The sequence below is a fragment of the Tamandua tetradactyla genome, chromosome 2, assembly GCF_023851605.1.
Source record: "Tamandua tetradactyla isolate mTamTet1 chromosome 2, mTamTet1.pri, whole genome shotgun sequence".
Taxonomy (NCBI): Eukaryota; Metazoa; Chordata; class Mammalia; order Pilosa; family Myrmecophagidae; genus Tamandua; species Tamandua tetradactyla.
In genome coordinates this window covers 166,524,918-166,542,656 of record NC_135328.1, presented here as the reverse complement: position 1 = coordinate 166,542,656, position 17,739 = coordinate 166,524,918, and the positions used below count along the sequence as shown (strand labels likewise).

General features: G+C 44.4%; 1 protein-coding gene across 1 annotated transcript in view; it reads right to left on the bottom strand.

Moving 5' to 3' along the window:
• The window catches only part of TTC22 (tetratricopeptide repeat domain 22), a 33,087-nt gene that overhangs the window by 2,576 nt on the left and 12,772 nt on the right, over window positions 1-17,739 (bottom strand). Inside the window, exons 3-7 of the mRNA XM_077149530.1 lie at window positions 13,863-13,918; window positions 13,531-13,646; window positions 12,784-12,902; window positions 11,196-11,357; window positions 298-450 (exon numbers count right to left, since the gene is read on the bottom strand). Of these exons, the coding sequence (XP_077005645.1) occupies window positions 298-450; window positions 11,196-11,357; window positions 12,784-12,902; window positions 13,531-13,646; window positions 13,863-13,918 (606 nt within the window). The remainder of the gene's footprint in view (window positions 1-297; window positions 451-11,195; window positions 11,358-12,783; window positions 12,903-13,530; window positions 13,647-13,862; window positions 13,919-17,739) is intronic.

Sequence of the window (17,739 nt, the reverse complement as noted above, 5' to 3'; positions counted from 1 at the left end):
TCTTTTGGGACTCAGTTTCTCCATATGTAAAATCGTGATAATGTCATCTCCTCGTGCTCAATCCCTGAGCACAGAAAGCACTTACTAATGTCTTAGAAGGGGCCAGGCCCTGTTTTAAAGCTGTATACACTATTCTCTTATTTTATCCTCCCCATGGCTATGGGAGGTGGTTACTGTCATCAGACAGGGGGATTGTGCCTTGTTCTTTTCTGTGTCCTCAGTGCCCAGGCCTGTCTGATACAAAGTAAATAGGTTCTTAGTAAGCCATGGGCTAGCCAGGTCAAGAGGCTGCCTTACCTGGCCGATGTCCAGGTAGGTCTTAAGTCCTGGGCACACCTTGACCACTTCCTCCAGGTCGGCCTTGGCACAGGCCAGGTGCTTCCTGTCAGGCATGCCCCCAAGTCCCATCTTGGCCCGCTCCAGGTCATGCAGGTAGGCTCTGATGTGGATCTGCCAACAGAGAGAGTCCACTCAAGGAAGATGCGCCAAGCAAGGACCCCCACCCTCCTTTCTGCCTTAAATGAAAGCAATCTTGTTCTCAGCTGCCACTCAGAGAGGCTCTGTGGTGCAGCAGAAAGCCTTTCAAACTGGGAGCCAGGAGGCCTAGGAACTAGTCCTGTGCCAACTTGAGCTAGCCACTCCCCCTCACTGGGCCTTTGTTTCCCCATCTGTACAATGGGTAGGTTGGATGAAGTAAGAGCCCTTCATTTCATTCCCTTATTCAGTCACCAAATGTGATTTAGATCCTACTGTATGCCAGGCCATGTGCTAGTCACTGGGGGTGCAGTGGTAACAAGAAAGACGAGGTCCCTGTCCTGGTGGAACTTAACATTCTAGTAGGAGATAAACAAGTAAACAGTGCCATTTGAAGTGATAAATGCTCTGAAAAAAATAAACGGCAATGGGATAAAGATACTGGAGGAAGGGGTAATTTTAGATGGGATGACAGCATGGACTTTTGAGAGTCTGTATAAACAAGAAGGATAGCAGGTGGTCCCAACTTGTAATTGTCAAACTATGAATGATTCCCTGCTTTCATCCTCACTTCTACCCTTTCTCCTCACCTTGGAGCATTTAGGAACTCCAGAGGTTCAGGGACAGTGGGATCAGTGGGCAGGAGGGAGTAAAGAAAAAAAGGTCACTGATGTGGCAGGTATTTTTGCTTTTCAGCCATCAAGTGGGTTCTGGTTATGACAGCCTCATAGGGTGGGGAAAGCCCTGACTGGACTTGGGTTTGAATTCCAGCTCTGTGCCCTTCTCCCCTATTAGCCATGTGGCCTCGTGGGGAATTGTGCAACCTCTAATTTCCCACATGTGAAAAGTTAGTACACTCATATCTTCTTGGGGAGTGACCATGACAAGTGAGTGAACAGATCCTAGTCAGGACTTAGCATATGGTAAGTGCTTGGTTCATTCATTCATTCGCCAACTATTCATCAAGAGCCCACTATGTGCTAGGAGCCGAGGATACAGCAGAGAGCAAAATGACAAAACTCCCTGTGCTCATGGAGCTTATATTTTAGTGGGGGAGAGAGACAAATAAACATGATAAATATAGTCAATGGCATGTTCAGGGAGTGATAAGTGCTAAGAAAAAAAAGTAAATTGGGAAAGGAGGATATAAAATGTCGGTGAGGGGTTGACAACTGACATTTTCCAAGACCTACAGGAAGTGAGGGAGAAAGCCAATCAGATATCTGGAGAAGAGCAACCTAGCAGAGATCCTGAGGCAAGCTCCTGCTCCATGAAATAAGGAACAGCTAAGTAGCCAATGTGGCTGCAAGAGTGGACTACGGGAGGGCAGAGGAATGTGTGATTGAGAGGTCATGGGGCTAGGTCCTGTCAGGACGTAAGGGTCACGGCATGGGCTGAGGCTTTTACATAGGTAATGCGGGTTTCCTTCTTTTTGGTTCCTTCCTCCTCTCCATCCCCTCTCCCCCATCCTGCTGCTGGTCTGGTCATCTGAGTAGGAGGTGTAACAGGGAGGCAGTGAGCATACTGGAAGACACAAAACAATGATGGAGTGAGAAGAGCAGGGTTTGAGTTCCCACTACTTGCATGCAGGACCTTGGGTAAGTTCACTCCTCTTTAAGCCTCTGTTGCCTCATCTGTAGAATAGCATATCTGACCTCTCTTATAGGATTCTTGGGAGCATTAAATTGGACCATTAACATGAACATCTTGGTGCAATGCAGAGAGTTATAGAAATGCTTATTATCAATTTTAACCTCATCAACTGCAATGATGGAATTCCCTGCCTAGGGCCTGCTGGCGAAATGATTATGTCATGGGGACTAAAATGTGGAGCATATTCACCACCACATCCTGTGAAAGGGAGTGGAGAAGACAGGGGGCCTATTCATCCTGGAGCAAAGTAAACTCGGAGCTCCAAGGTTTCAGTCGGGGCTCCAGAGAGAAGCTCAAAGGAGGCAGCACTCAGTTAAATATGTCATGTGCATAGCTGAATGACAATGTAGAGTCCTGCCTCAAGAGACAGTGAGTCACTTTTAAAATATACCTAATAACAGGAAGTTCTGGGAAGATGGTTGAGTAGGGTAGGCTGGTTTCACACCGGCACCATGGGACAATAAGAGAGAAGACAGAAAAAATGACCAGGACTGCAGTCCAGGCGGTGAGTGATCAAAGAGGGTTTTCAGCATTTCATGGGAAGTTCCTAGTAGAGAGAGGAGTGGGATCAGAATAGGGACAGCAGGGGGAGTCTGTACAGCCATGAGCCCACTGAGGGTTGGTGGTGGTGCACGAGGAAGTGCAGATCCAAGGAAATGGACTGTCCCTCCATTCCAGCCTGCCCCAGTGGCTTCTTGGGAAGGCCTTCCTGCATGGCTTAGCATCTGGCAGCACCCATGGGGAGCCCAGAGGCACACCTAGCCCCCCACCATGAAAAGTCATGCCTGCCAGACAGTGGGATCGATAGTTCCACTGGGCACCATGACTGGTCATCCATTGAGTGTCGTGAGTGGCAGTTGTACTGAGCACTGCAGTCAGCTGCTCCTCCAGGTGTTGTGATCAGTTGCCCTGTCTCATGTGCTGGGACTAGCTTTCCTGCCACCATGCATTGGGACCTAGCCCCCCCTGCACATACCATCTTGCCCAGCTTGCTGCTATGGTCTGGGTGAGGTGGGACTGAGGGGAGGAGATGGCTCAAGAGTACCATCTACTGGGAAAAAGTGGTAAGTGCAGACTGGCAAACTCCCTATTTGCCTACATTTTAATTTAATTTATTTTAAAATTTTTATTATATATGTTTTTCTCTTTATCTTCTGTGGGCACCAGTCGGAGTTCACTCCCAATATGTCTTGGGGTATTTCCTTCTGGCTTCGGGGCTAACTATGGTTGAGGTGTTTTTGTTTTTTGTTTTGCTTTGGATTTCTTGTTTCGGGGGCTGCATGGGCCAGGAGTCAAGTTTGGGTCACCCAAATTTAGGTGGGCGTTCTGCCACTGAACTACCCGTGCACCCCTGCCTAGCTTTCAATAGGCGCTGAAGTAGAATTACAGCCCCGACATGAGCTCTGGGCCTTGATTTGGTGGGCAGTTACTGGGAAACCAAATGCAAAAGGAGACCTCCAATGCAAATTCAAGTAAATACAAAACTTTAAACAAGTGAAGGAAACCAACTTGCAAAATAACTTGAAGATAATTGAATGCCCTGAACACAACAGAAAATCACAAAGCACCTGATGATCCAGGCAAAAATAGACCAGTAAATGACCATACCAAAACACTGGAGGGGACACAGAATATGGAACAATTATTCAAGGATATTTATAAAGAAATAAAGGATATCAAGAAGACACTAGAAGAGCATAAACAAGAACTTGAAAGATTAGATAGAAAAATAGCAGATCTCATAGATATGAAAGATACCGTAGACCAAATTAGAAATATACTAGCAACACATGATAGCAGATTTGAAGAAGCAGAAGGAAGAATAAGTGAGCTAGAAGACAGAACAATTGAACTAGAGCATGCAAAAGAACAAATGACAAGAAAGATGGAAAAATTGGAACTAGATCAAGGGAAATGATAGATAACAAGAGGCACACAAATATGAAAATTACTGGTGTCCCAGAAGGTAAAGTGAAATGTAAAGGGCTGGGGAAGGTTAGTTGAAGATATAATCAGAGAAAACTTCCCCACCCTTACAGAAGACATAAAAATGCAAATCAAAGAGGGCCAGTGAACCCCAAACAGAACAAATCTAAATAGGCCTACTCCAAAACATATACAGATCAGACTGGCAAATGTTGAAGAGAAGCAGAAAGTCCTGAAAACAACAAGAAAAAAGTGTTCTACTGCATACAAGGGAAACCACATAAGACTGAGTTCAGACTACTCAATAGGCACCATGAAGACAAAAAGGCAGTGGTATGATATACTTAAGATCCTGAACAAGAAAAGCTTCCAGTCAAGAATTCTGTATTCAGCCAATTGGTCCTTCAAAATTGTTAGAGAGATTAAAATCTACAAAGATAAACAGAGACTGAGAGAACTAGTGAACAAGAGACCTCCCTTACAAGAAAGGAAGTCCTGTCAGCTGAAGAAGGAAGATAGGAGAGAGAGGTCTGGAGGAGGGCACAAATTGAAGAGTACCAATAAGGGTGATTTAAAGGATAAAAAGAGACAGAGGGAAAATAATATATAGCTCTGACAAATAAAAATGAAAGGATAAGTCATAGATTCAATAAATGCTTTTACAGTAATAACTTTGTATTTTAACAGACTAAACTCACCAAATAAAAGATACAGATTGGCATAATGGGTTAAAAATTATAATCCCTCTATATGTTGTTTATAAGAGATGCAAAAATGTTCTATGCAAGCTGTGACCAAAAGAAAGCAGGAGTAGTTATATTGATATCAGATAAAAAAAAACTTTAAATGTAAAGACATCATAAGAGACAAAGAAGGACATTATATATTAATAAGAGGGACCAATTTACCAAGAAGAAACAACAATAATAAGTTAGTTTATGGTCCCAGTCAAGGAGTTCCAAAGTACATGAGACAAACATTGGCAAAACTGAAGGGAGCTATAGATGTTTCAACAATGATAGTGGGAGACGTCAATACACCATTCTCCACTATAGATAGAATTACCAGACAGAGGATCAACAAGGAAATAGAGAACCTAAACAATGTGATAAGTGAATTAGATATAGTAGAAATATGTAGCTCATCATACCCCAAAACACCAGGATATACATTCTTCTCTAGTGCTCATGCAGCATTCTCCAGGATAGATCATATGCTGAGACACAAATGGAGTCGTTATAAATTTAATGACTGAAATTATCCAAAACACTTTCTTTGACCACAATGGAATCAAGCTGGGAATTAATAATCACCAAAGAACCAGAACTTTCACAAATACATAATCTTAAATAATCAGTGGACGAAAGAAGAAATTGCTAGAGAAATCGGTAAATATCTGGAGATGAAAGATAATGTGAATGCAGCATATCAGAACTTATGGGATGTGGCAAAGGCAGTGTGGAGACGGAAACTTATTGCCCTAAATGCCTATATTAAAAAACAAGAACAAGCAAAAATCAAGGACTGAACTGCTCACCTGGCGAAATTAGAGAAAGAACAGCAAACTAACCCTAAAGCAAATAAAAGAAGAGAAATAATAAAGATTAAAGCAGAAATTAACAAACTGGAGAACAACAACAACACAAAAAAATAGAATCAAGAAAACCAAAAGTTCATTCTTTGAGAAAATCAATAAAATTGATGAACCTCTAATTAGGCTGACAAAGAAAAAAAAGAGAAGATGTAAATAAAATCATGAACGAGAGATTGGGCATTATCATGAGTCCTGAAGAAATTTTAAAAATCATAAGAGAATACTATGAATAACTATATGTGAACAAACTAGACAACTTAGGTGAAATGGAGAAATTCATAAGAACACAAGAACTACCTACACTGCCTTGAACAGAAATAGAAGATCCCAACAAACTAATTGCAAGTAAAGAGATTCAATCAGTCATCAAAAAAACTACCTATAAAGAAAAGCCCAGGACTAGATGGCTTCACAGGGGAATTTTATGAAACATTGCAAAGAACTAACACCAATCCTGCTCAAACTCTTCCACAATTTTGAGGAAAAAGGAATGGCACCTAACTCACTTTATGAAGCTAACATCACTGTAATACCAAAACCAGATAAAAACACTATAAGAAAGGAAAATTACAGACCAATGTAATTTGTCCCTAAATGAACATAGATGCAAAAATTCTCAACAAAACAACTAGCAAATCAAATCCAATGACAAATTAAAAGAAATATACATTAAGACCAAGTGGGGTTTATACCAGAAATGCAAGAGTAGTTCAACACAAGAAAATCAATTAACATAATACAGCACATTAACAAATTGAAAGGGAAAATCACATGATTATATCAACTGATGCTGAAAAAGCATTCAAGAAAATTCAGCATCCTTTTCTGATAAAACACTTCTAAAGGTAGGAATCAAAGGAAACTTCCTCAGTGTCATAAAGGGCACACATGAAAAACCCACAGCCAGCATCATACTCAACAGTGAGAGACTGACAGCCTTCCCCCTAATATTGGGTACAAGACAAGGACGCCCATTGTCACCACTATTATTCAACATTGTACTGGAAGTCCTAGCTAGAGAGATCAGGCAGGAGAAAGAAATGAAAGGCATCTAAATAGGAAACTAAGAAGTAAAACTCGTTATTTGCGGACAATATGATGCTATATTTGGAAAACCCTGAGAAATCTATGACAAAGCTACTTAAGCTAATAAATTCAACAAAGGGGAGGGACACAAGTTCCATGCTCCTGGATAGGAAGGTCGAATGTCATTAGGATGTCACTTCTACTCACATTGATGTATAGATTCAATAAAATATCAATAAAAATTCCGATATTCTACTTTGAACACTTGGAAAAGCTAATTATCAAATTTATTTGGAAGGGAAAGAGACCTCGAATAGCTAAAGAAACCCTAAAAAAGAAGAATGAAGTGGGGGGACTAACACTTCCTGACTTTAAAGCTTACTATAAAGCCACAGTGGTCAAAACAACAGAGTATTGGCACACACAAGTATTGACCGATGGAATCATATTGAGAGTATAGAGATAGAAGACTAAATCTGTGGTCAATTGTCTTCAATAAGGCCCCCAAAACTGAACTGGGACAGAACAGTCTTTTCAATAAATGAAAGAATTGGATTCAATAGCCAGAAGAATGAAAGCAGATCCTTACCTTACACCTTATAGAAAAATTAATTTTAAAAAATGGATTAAAGACCTATGTAAAAGGGCCAGCCCTTCCAGAACATCAACTAAGTCTATCCCCTATCCCATACTATTGACAGCCTCTTCCAACATGAAAAAGTTAGAATGGGTATAGCCCAAATATCCCTAAAGAGTGGGAGAACAATCAAAGGTGATGGTGGAGTTATACAGAGATATCTGATTTAACAAATAAGTGTGAGTGCTGAATCATTATACTGATATTTCTTTTAGCCTCCAGTACCTTAGAGCAGCTGGAAATAAAAACCTAAAATTGTGGAATTGTAAACAGACAAACAAATAAAAAAAGAATTAAAGACCTAAATATAAGAGCCAGTACCATAAAAGTTCTAGAATTAAATATAGGGAAACATCTTCAAGATCTAGTATTAGGAGGTAGCTTCTTAATCTTTTCACTCAAAGTACAAGCAAAGAAAGAAAAAATAGATAAATGGGGACCCCTTAAAATCAAAAGCTTCTGTGCCTCAAAGGACTTTGTCAAAAACGTGAAGAGGCACCCAACTCATTGGGAGACAATATTTGGGAAACACATACTGGATGAAAGTTTGATATCATGTGTACATAAGGAAGTTATACAATGCACAATAAAAGAACAACCCAATTATAAAATGGGCAAAGGATATGAATAGACATTTTTTCGAAGAGCAAATACAAATGGCTAAAAAGCACATGAAGAGATGCTCCTCTTCATCAGTATAAGGGAAATGCAAATCGAGATGATAATGAGCTATCATCTCACACCTCTAAGAATGATTGCTATTAAACAAACAGAAAACTACAAATGTTGGAGAGGATGTGGAGAAATTGGAGCACTTATTCACTGCTGGTCAGAAATATAATGATACAGCCACTATGGAAAACAGTCTGGCATTTCCTCAGAAAACTAAATATCAAGTTGCCCTATGACCCAGCAATACCAATACTCAGAATATACCCAGAAGACTGAAAGCAGTGACACAAACAGACCTTTGCACACCTGTGTTCATAGTGGCACTGTTCACAATTGCCAAAAGATGAAAACAATCCAAGTGCCCAAGTGAGTGTATAAACAAAATGTAGAATACACATACAATGGAATATTATGTAGCAGTAAGGCGAAATGAGGTCCCAAAGCATATGACAACATGGATGAACCTTGAGGACGTAATGCTGAGTGAAATAAGTAGACAGAAAAGGATAGCACTGTATGATTTTGCTGTAATGACTCTGGTAAAGGTAATCTCAAAGGTTGACATGTATAATATAGGGGACCTAGGGTTACATAGAAGCTAGAGACAGGGGAAATACTACCCAAAATGAGAATGAACCTAAATATAAGGGAATGGATAGAAGTAATGGTAGCTAATTCATGGGGTTATAAGTTACTTTGTCATATTCAAGGTGAATATGATTGAAAGGGGTTGTATACAGTCAAGCATCCCACTGATTAACTCTACAATTATAAATAAGTTCTCACATGAACTCCTTCAAAGGTTTGATTTTGTACAAGGAGTTAATAAGAGAATATTGGGCGAAAGCTAATATTGCATGCTATGGCCTGTAGTTAACAGGAAGACAGCAAGCAATACCAGGGGTAAATAATTGGGGGTGGGGGTAGGGGACAAGAGATAACAGAAGGTTTTGATTTGATATTTGGTGGGGCTGTGTTTATTGGTTCTTTGTCTCTTTGAACCGATGAAAACTGTCTTAAATTGAAAGTGCTGATGATTGTACAAAGAGATAAGGACACTGTAGGACATGGTTTGTTTATTTTGGACATTACTTATGATGCCCAATGGATAAGGGGGTCGAAGAGTACAATGACTGAGAAGCCAAAAGGCAAACTAACTAATCCTCTTATACATATATATATGAGGGAATACTGTGCAGCTTTACAAAAGAATGATGTCATGAGCCATGCGACGAACTGAATGAACCTTGAGGACAATGCGCAAAATAAGCCAGAAATAAAAGAATAAATACGCTATGGTCTCTTTCAGGAAATCCTTATAAGAAATTTGGAGCCTAGATTGTAAACCCTTATAGCAACCATACTTAGTCCAAAGTTGTAAGTGTATTTCTAGATTCTGAGATATAGCTATATGTGTATAAGCTGGTATTTTCCTGGACCTTTGAATACCTCTGTGATACTTAAGATTCAGAGCTGGAGATCTACAGCTCTGAAAGTCAGCATTGCTACATACAATAACAGTTAAGATAATAGAAAAAGAGATCAAGCTTCACTTAGAGTTTAAAATGAAGCTGATCTTGTTGGGACTAAGGTAAATTAGAATACAGGGCAAAAGATGATAGTGTAAACATTTTTGTTGTGGAGAAGCTAAGACTTCCTATAATTATGCCTAAGAGTTGTTTCCAGGAAACCACTTTAGTTGCTCACATGTTGCCTCTCTCTCTCTCTAAGCCCAACTCTGCAAGGAAAATCATTGCCCTTCCTGCTGCAGGGGACATGATATTCAGGGGTGAAAGTCTCCCTGAAAATATGGGCTATGACTCCCAGGGTTGAGCCTGGCCCTGGCACTGAGGGATCAATAATGCCTTCTGGACCAAAAGGGGGAAAAGAAAGATAACAGAACAAGATATCAGGCTAAGAAAATTCAAATGGAATCGAGATTCTGGATGCTGCTCTTTTACAAGCTTTAGTTAGAAACTGCTAATCACCTCAGTTTGCCAAACCCCAACCAATATCATGCCTGTTAACTCTAAAGTATACCCAGGGGTCTAACTGAGACTCTATGAAAGTTTCATGCACAGAGTTTACTCTCCTGAAACCCATTACCTCCAAGAGTTCCTAGGTTAGATAAGCCTGAAACCCAGAGGGGCCAGCCTCTCCAAGAATATCAACTAATTCCATATCCCTATCCTGCATTTTTGACACCTTTTTTCAGCATGGACGTGTTAGAAAAGGCAGAGCCCAAAGATCCTTATAGAGTGGGAGAAACATCAAAGGAGAAGGAGGAGTTATAACAGAGGAGATAGGATTTAACTAATGAGTATGAAGGCTGAGTCACTATTTTGATGCTTCTTTTAGCTGCCAATGTTTTGGAGCAGCTAGAAGGAAAAATCTGAAAATGTAGAATGGCAACCCATTCTAAACTATGAAATATGTTCTTTAGCTACTTGTTGGAGTGTGCTTTGAAAGTTACTTCTTTCTTGTTTTATATATATGTTATATTTCACAATAACAAAATGTTAAAAATATATATATACCTAATAACAGCAGTCATTTAGTGAGCTTTAGTGTGTGTTAGGTGCTGAGGCTTACACACAGAATCCACTTTAACTCTCCTAGCTAGGAGGTAGGTTCTACTATTCCCATTCTACAGATGAAGAAACTGAGGTTCAGAACTTGGGTAGGAGTGTTTTGCATAAGGTGCCATGATATGTTAAGTGGTGAAGCAGGATTTGAACTGTCTGTCTATGATCAGAATCAACACTATGGTATTCTACATTAAACTACTGATAGGCTCTCCTGCTTTTCAAAAGCACTGTGCTTTCAATGTCACTTCATTTAGTCTTCTGACAGTCTTTTAAAATAGGTGTTATTATCCATTCTTGCAGATTTGGGACCTGAGGTTTGGAGGGGTAAGTGGCATGCTGCAAGTTCCACAGTAATACGTGGAGGGGCCAGATTTCAGCCAGATTGGATTTCAGTCTAGTCAGACTCCAACATGGGTAAGCAGAGGCTGGAGGGGCACTGACCAGGGTGTTGTAGTAGGGATTTCTGCAGTGGGTGCGAGGCTCCTTTATTCTTTCTTTCAACAGCCTTACAGAACACAAACTGGGTGCCTCGATGTCTCCCAAGTTCCTTCTACCATGAAGGTTCCATGACTTTTGTGCTTTGGCGACAGCCCTCTAGGATGAGATGGGCTGCGGGCTGACCCACCTTGGCACGAGTGCAGTATGCCTGCCAGTTGAGTTCCGGATTTCGGAGGACATCTAGTGCCATGTTGCAGGTTCCAATGGCCATGTCCTGCTTTCCTAGGAAGTGGAAGATTTTGGCCAGGCGATTCAGGATGGGAGGATGGTCCTTGGCAATCTCGATGGCCTGGGAAAGGAAGAGGGAAAAGCACACCATTCATCTAGTGGTTAGCCACAACTAGTTAACAGGTGTCTAACCTACAGGAACCCCATCTTTGGATGGAGCTATATTCTTCCCCATATCCACCTGCTGGGAAGTTCAGACGTTTTAGGGGACCCACTTTGGGCACTCAGCTCTTGAGAGCTCAACTCACTCTCACGGTCTTTGCCACGCACACTGGTTATATCCAGTGAATCCTTTCAGACCCCAGGTGAACCTCTCCTCCTCAGACACATCCCAATATGTGCTCCCCCATTTTCCCAGGGTAGGTGGGAGGAGGAGCTCAGAACCAACCTCTGCCTCTCCCATACTTATGCAGCTACAGCACTTATCACCTTAATCTGTTGACTGCTGCCTGGTGTGTGTTTGTTATTGCCTTGACGATGGTGACCTCTTGCAGGGCAGGGTCTTTGTCTAGTCATCTCTGTGCTTTGGTGAAGAAGGAGTCCAAGGAGGCATGAAGGCAGTGTGTTTATTGAATTGGACATAACTTTTGGAAAACTATGAACCAGAATGGTTTTTTTTGTTTTTTTGTTTTTGTGGGGAGTTGCATGGTCTGGGAATTGAACCTGGGTCTCCTGCATGGCAGGTGAGAATTTTACCTCTGAACTGCCCTTGCACCGCCCAGAATGTTTTTTTTGCTCCGTCCTATTCTAAGATCTTTCATCAAGAAAGTGCTTATTAATCTACCCACCAGCGATATTAAGGAATGTGCCCCATGCAGGTAAATACATATTCCTATGATGAATGAATAACACCTGTCCTTGGCCTCCAGAAAAGACTTCAAAACTGTGCTAAGTGTAGATGCTGCCACATAAATAAGGTGCCAGTAATAATCGAACAGCACTTTACAGTTCGCAGTGCATAGTTCATGCATAACCTCCTTTGAATCTCTCAATAAGCTGACAGAAACTGAGGATCAGAGATCCAAATGACTTGCCCAAAGTCCTATGGCCCGTAATTGGGCAGAGCTGGCAAAGGGAGCCCAGCTACTCCCATCTTCTTTCCGCTATGTCAGTGGGGGCAGGAAAGGGAGGGAATGCCCCACAAAGGGAACAGTATGAACAGAGGCTTGAAGGGGGGAAAGTTTGGGGTGTATTTGGGGAATGGGGACAAGCTTAGAAGATGAGGCTGGAGAAATGAACTTGGGCCAGTTTAGGGGTTGGAAGGATCTTATACATAGGCAAAAAGGAACCATGAGAAGGGAGCACTTTTGTTTTGTTTTGAACAAAGAGAGGATGGAGAGAAAGGTCTGAAGGAAGGGTCCATCCTGGGCGGGGCACATGGTGAAGGATGGAGACAGAAGAGGATACTCAGGGAAGCAGAGGGTTCTGGGAGGGGAGACTGGGGTGTCAGGGTCCTTCCTGGTTTGGAGAAAAGGTATGGCACGTACCTTACCGAAGCAGTCCAGGGAGTCAGTCCCTGAGTAACCGCAGTCGTGGACGCCCATGGGGGTGGTGGAGAAGGTCTCTTTTCTCTCCAGCAGCATCCCAAGGTAGCACCAGGCCAGAGCTGCGGGTGAGGAGTGGGAGAGGAGTCTGTAGGAGGCAGGGGTATGGGAGGGGGGCGGAGCTACACGGAAGGCTTTTGGGTCCCATGAAGACAAAGAAAGGGTCAGAGATGTGAAATCACTCAGGGCAACCCAGGGACAGAGGGGGGGTTGAAGGGACATGTGAGTGAATGAATGGACATGCTTTTAGTGCTTAGCTCTGTGCTTAATCTGCCACTTAGGGGACTTCACTTAAAGTGCGTGGCACTTTTGACTTCAAGTCTTCATCAGCTCTGATAGTTCTAGTCCCCGTTCTAGCCCTGTGGCCTTGTGAGAAAATCACTCAACTCCTCTCCAACGGAGCCCCCATGTCCCCCACCAAAACCTGGGGCTGGTGAGGTGAAATAGGGGAAAACGGAGGTCCTCTCTATCTCTGAAACTCCAGGTCAAGAGATCTGCAGTTGGTATATTCACTTGTTCAATGAGTCTGAGCCTCTGAGGTGAGCAGATGAATGTGTGAGATGGACGGTAAGGGAGAAACAGAAACGGCGGCCAGAAAAGGGAGCTAGCGCTAGAGGCGGGCAAGCCCAGTGAGGGGTGCAGGAGACTGAGGCAGCGGCTGCTCTCCTACCCAGACGCCAGGGCCTCTACCTCGGTGGTGGGGGTCCGAGGACTTGAGGACTTGCCGGAGCAGGGCCAGCGTGCGGTTGAAGGCGGGCAGCCGCTTCTGCTCCTCACTGCCCAGCTCCAAGAAGATGCCGTCTAACCTGTGACGGAGAGGGAATGTGGCTTGCCTGTAGCCCCACCCAGCTGCCCCCAGGCTGCCGTGAGCCCCCTCCAGGCTGATGGCAGGGAAGGGGCCATGGGAAACCCTTGCCATGGAGATGGGCTCAGCTACCTCCCCCACCCCCTCCAGCCTGGGTTCCCAGGCCAAATCTCTCCCTCCACCCTCCACCCCCCATCCACTGCCACCCAGGCCTGACCTGATGAAGAGTGTTGCCATGGTGAAGTACCAGCCCCTTTTCTCCTCCATCGGGATCTAGGGAAGAAATAACCACAGACGCTGCTGGGAGTGAGGTACTCAGGCCCTCATTCATACATTCAGGTTTTACCTGAGTCCACACTTTCCCCCTCTGTGGCCCCAAGAAGTACAAGTACAGTGGAAGGGGCACAGGCTTTAGCCATTAACACCCTTGATTTTAGTCCTGGCTCTGCTATTGAAAATAGCTGTGTGACTGTGGGCTAGTCACTTCCCTTCTCTGACCCCAGAGATTCTGAAAAGATAACCCGAGTGGATGCCCCAGAACCCAATTCTGCGCCCATCTCAGAGCAGATGCGAAATACATTTCCCTCCCTGAATTCCTTCCCTTCCATCCTGCTGTGCAAGCTAAGCTCCCCTCCCCTTGACTTTCCCACCCGTGCTCCCGTTTCCCTCCTCCTCCATTCCGCTGGCCACTCTCTTTTTCTCCACCATCCACTACTGCTCCCCTTTGGCGCCTTCCCTCATCCTCCATCTTCCTGAGAAAGCCCCTTTGGGCATATTAAGTGAGTCCAGTTCAGCTGAAGCCCAGGACCCCCCTGAACCTGTTTTCCTGTTATTATTCTTGCCAACCTTGCCGTGCATTTAGGCCGACTAGGGAACTAGATAAAATATTTATGCCGTTATTTATGGGAGTAGCTGCTCCTGCCTCGGGAAGGAATTTTAATGAAAACCAATAAAACCCCCAGTGCATATCAGCAGCTCTGCCTTGGGCTCTGGCCCCTCCCTCCACATTCATCTCCTGTTGTTAATCTCAAGGCTCAATTCTGCACTCACCTCCCCCCACCCCCACCACGGCCTCCTCAGCTCAGGGCTCCCACCCCTGCACCCCCACTCCCCGCAGCTGGAGTGAGTGCATTCCTTCAGCCAGCATTTTTGTGGGTGCTGTGGGGATGTGACAATGAATGGGTCTTGCACCCTGACCCAAACTTACTTACAACCCAGCGGGCGAAACAACCCAGGCATAATTAAAAAGACCTGACTGCGTGCCTGCCAGGTGCCAGGGTCCTGACATACATCATTTCATTAATCTCACAACAAACCTATGAGGTTAAGTATTATCCCTATTTTATGGATGGGCATGTTGAGGCTCAGAGAGGTTATGCGACTTGCCCGTGGTCAGGCAACTTGCCAGTGTCAGAGCTGGAATTTGCGCCCCATTTGTTAAGGTCCAAAGCCCATGTTCCCTTCGCCATGCTGGGTGTCCAATAACTATAGTACAAGGCAAAGTTTGATTGAGGCCATAAAGTGATGCAGAAAAGTGCAGCAGAATGGAGAGACCACTCCCAGCCAGAAAAGGATGTGACATTTAAGATGATCTTGAATAGTCAGTGTTATCTCAGAAAGGGGGCGGGGATTCCAGATGGAGGGTTCAGCAGAAGCATATAGACAAGGAAGTATGGGGCATGTGTGGGAAGAGGCAGCCTGGTGAGCATGAGACCCGGTGGGAGCAAATGCTGGCAGGTTATGCCATGGCTGCTCTGGCGGAGCCTTGGATGCTCACTGAGGAGTGTGAAGGGAATGAGGGATGGGGCTGTGTGAGTTAGCCTTTAAAGGAATTGGGTCAGAGCCATCGAGTATTGACTGATTATTAAGGCAAAGGTTGGAACCCAGACCTAACCCAGACTGCCCAGAAGAAGCCCCACTAGTTGCATTCCTCAGCCTGTGTGATCCAGGGCTGGGCATGAGGGACAGGAGAGGAATAAGGCAGGCCCAGCTCTCAGGGGCACCCTGTCTGGTGGGAAACCAGACTTAAAGACATAATTACAGTAGAAAGAATAACAGGGGCTATAGGAGCCCAGAGGAGGAATCTTACCCAATCCAAGGGCATCCTCAAATCTTTCCAGAAGAGGAGGTGCTGGGGCAGGGGCAGGGGGAGGGTCTTCAAGGGTAAGTAGGGATCACTCAGCCAGAAAAGTGAGCTAGCATGGTACATCAGGGTATGTTTGCAGCCCTGTGTGGCTGGAACACGAGGTGGGGGATTTACAGGTGTGGGGATGAGCCAACAGGGGCAGGTCAAGAGGGCTCAGGACCTGAGCCTCACCTACAGGGCAGTGGAGAGCCATGGAAGGGATTATGACTGGCAGTGCTATACTTTCACTTCACCTTCAAGGGGTAGTCCTGTCGCTTAGGTGGGAATATACATATTGGGACTTGAGCAAAGGATAGGGCTGTCTAAAGAACAGTTCCCAGGGGTTAAAGGGCATCCTCGAGAAGTGGAGCACATTCACCAAAGCAAAAGAATGGGTTAACCTTATCTACTTTATCTACCTAATCTTATCTGATGCAGGAAGTGGACTCAGATTTAATACTGTACCATGTGAGGTTCCTTGGTCACTTATATCTGTACAATCTCATGACCTCTGTCCCCATGCCCTCTTTGTGCCTGGCTAAACTGGATCATGGTGGGGAGAAACAGAGCCTCCTTTCCCTTTATATTTTTGATGTGGAGGTGTAGCCATAAGTGGGAGCAGGCTTAGCAGACTTTGGGGGTTATTACACAAAGAGCAGAAGCTCCATGTCTGACAAGCCTGGCCGTAATAAGGGGGGACTGCCCTGGGTGAAGGAGTTACCCTTTATCTCTGCAAAGGGAATAATGCTGGCCTTGCAGATGTGAGAGCAGTGCCCCACCCAGGGTTTGTGCTCCATGAATGTCTCATCCCTTCTGGTTCGGGTTAGAGCTGAGCGAGGTTAGGACTGTCTAGGGGGCTGCTTGGTCCATGGAGACCTGAGATGTTTCAGTTCCCTGTAGGGCAACGAGGTCTCCAGCCCTGGAGTCCAGAGGCATCCCGCCTTGCCCTGCTCTCCATTCCCCACTGTGCTCTCAGCACCACAGAGCCCCTTTTGGTCCCAGGCACTTTCTTGCCTGCACAGTCCCCTGTGTTGGGGTAATATGTTGTCCTCAAGCTCTCCCTGGCTCTGTGGTGTTCCCAGCCATTCTTTTGTTTGATACTCAGGCTGCAGGAAATTAAATGACATGCCCCAAACCACACAGCCAGTACATTACAGAGCTGAGAATTAAGTTTATGTCTTCATGGTCCTAGCCCCAAGCTTTGTCTACAACACTCAGTTATCTGATCAATCTCATTATACATCTGATGACCCTGAGACCAGAGAGGAAGTACGACCCAAAGCCACACCCTAGTTTTAGCATCGGGGCTTGAAATCTGGCATTTCACCACCACTCTGCTCACCATTTAGTAGTCATCGAATGAGTTAAGAGCCTGGTTACAGTTTGCCCTACCAAACAACACCACCACCTCGTGGCGGTGTTCCTGAATTACAGGGGCAACTCCTAAGACTATCCTCTCCCTCACTTTGAAGACTAAAATTGCATTTTAAAATAACAGCCGACTGACAGCTGTGTGTCAAATCCCAAACGTAGCCCTTCATCAGATCCCACTTAAGAGTAACATTTGCAGGAAGGCTTATGTGGTTGCAGATGGGGTTGATGGATATGAAATGGAGTTAGTGGTATAAACAGAGCTGGCCTGCGGTCTCCCATGCCTGGGCTTTAATCCTTTTTTCCTGTGATGAGGCTGGTGGAGGCTGTTTACCCTGCTGCCCAATTCTGGCCTTAAAATGGTCTGTCTCTTTAAAAATCCTTCTGGTTGTAACTGAAGCAGCAGCTGAAGCTGTTACCAGGGGCAACCTGGCAAGCCAGAGTGCTGTTGTGTTAAATTAAATTAAACAAGTCCCTGAATGCCCCCTCCCCTCCTGGAGAAGGGAGGGAGCTGTTCTACCTCTCTCCTGGAGAATAAAGTTGCTGTGAAACCTCTTTTGGCTGCAAGGAATTCACTTACAGAGCTTAGGGCTCCCAG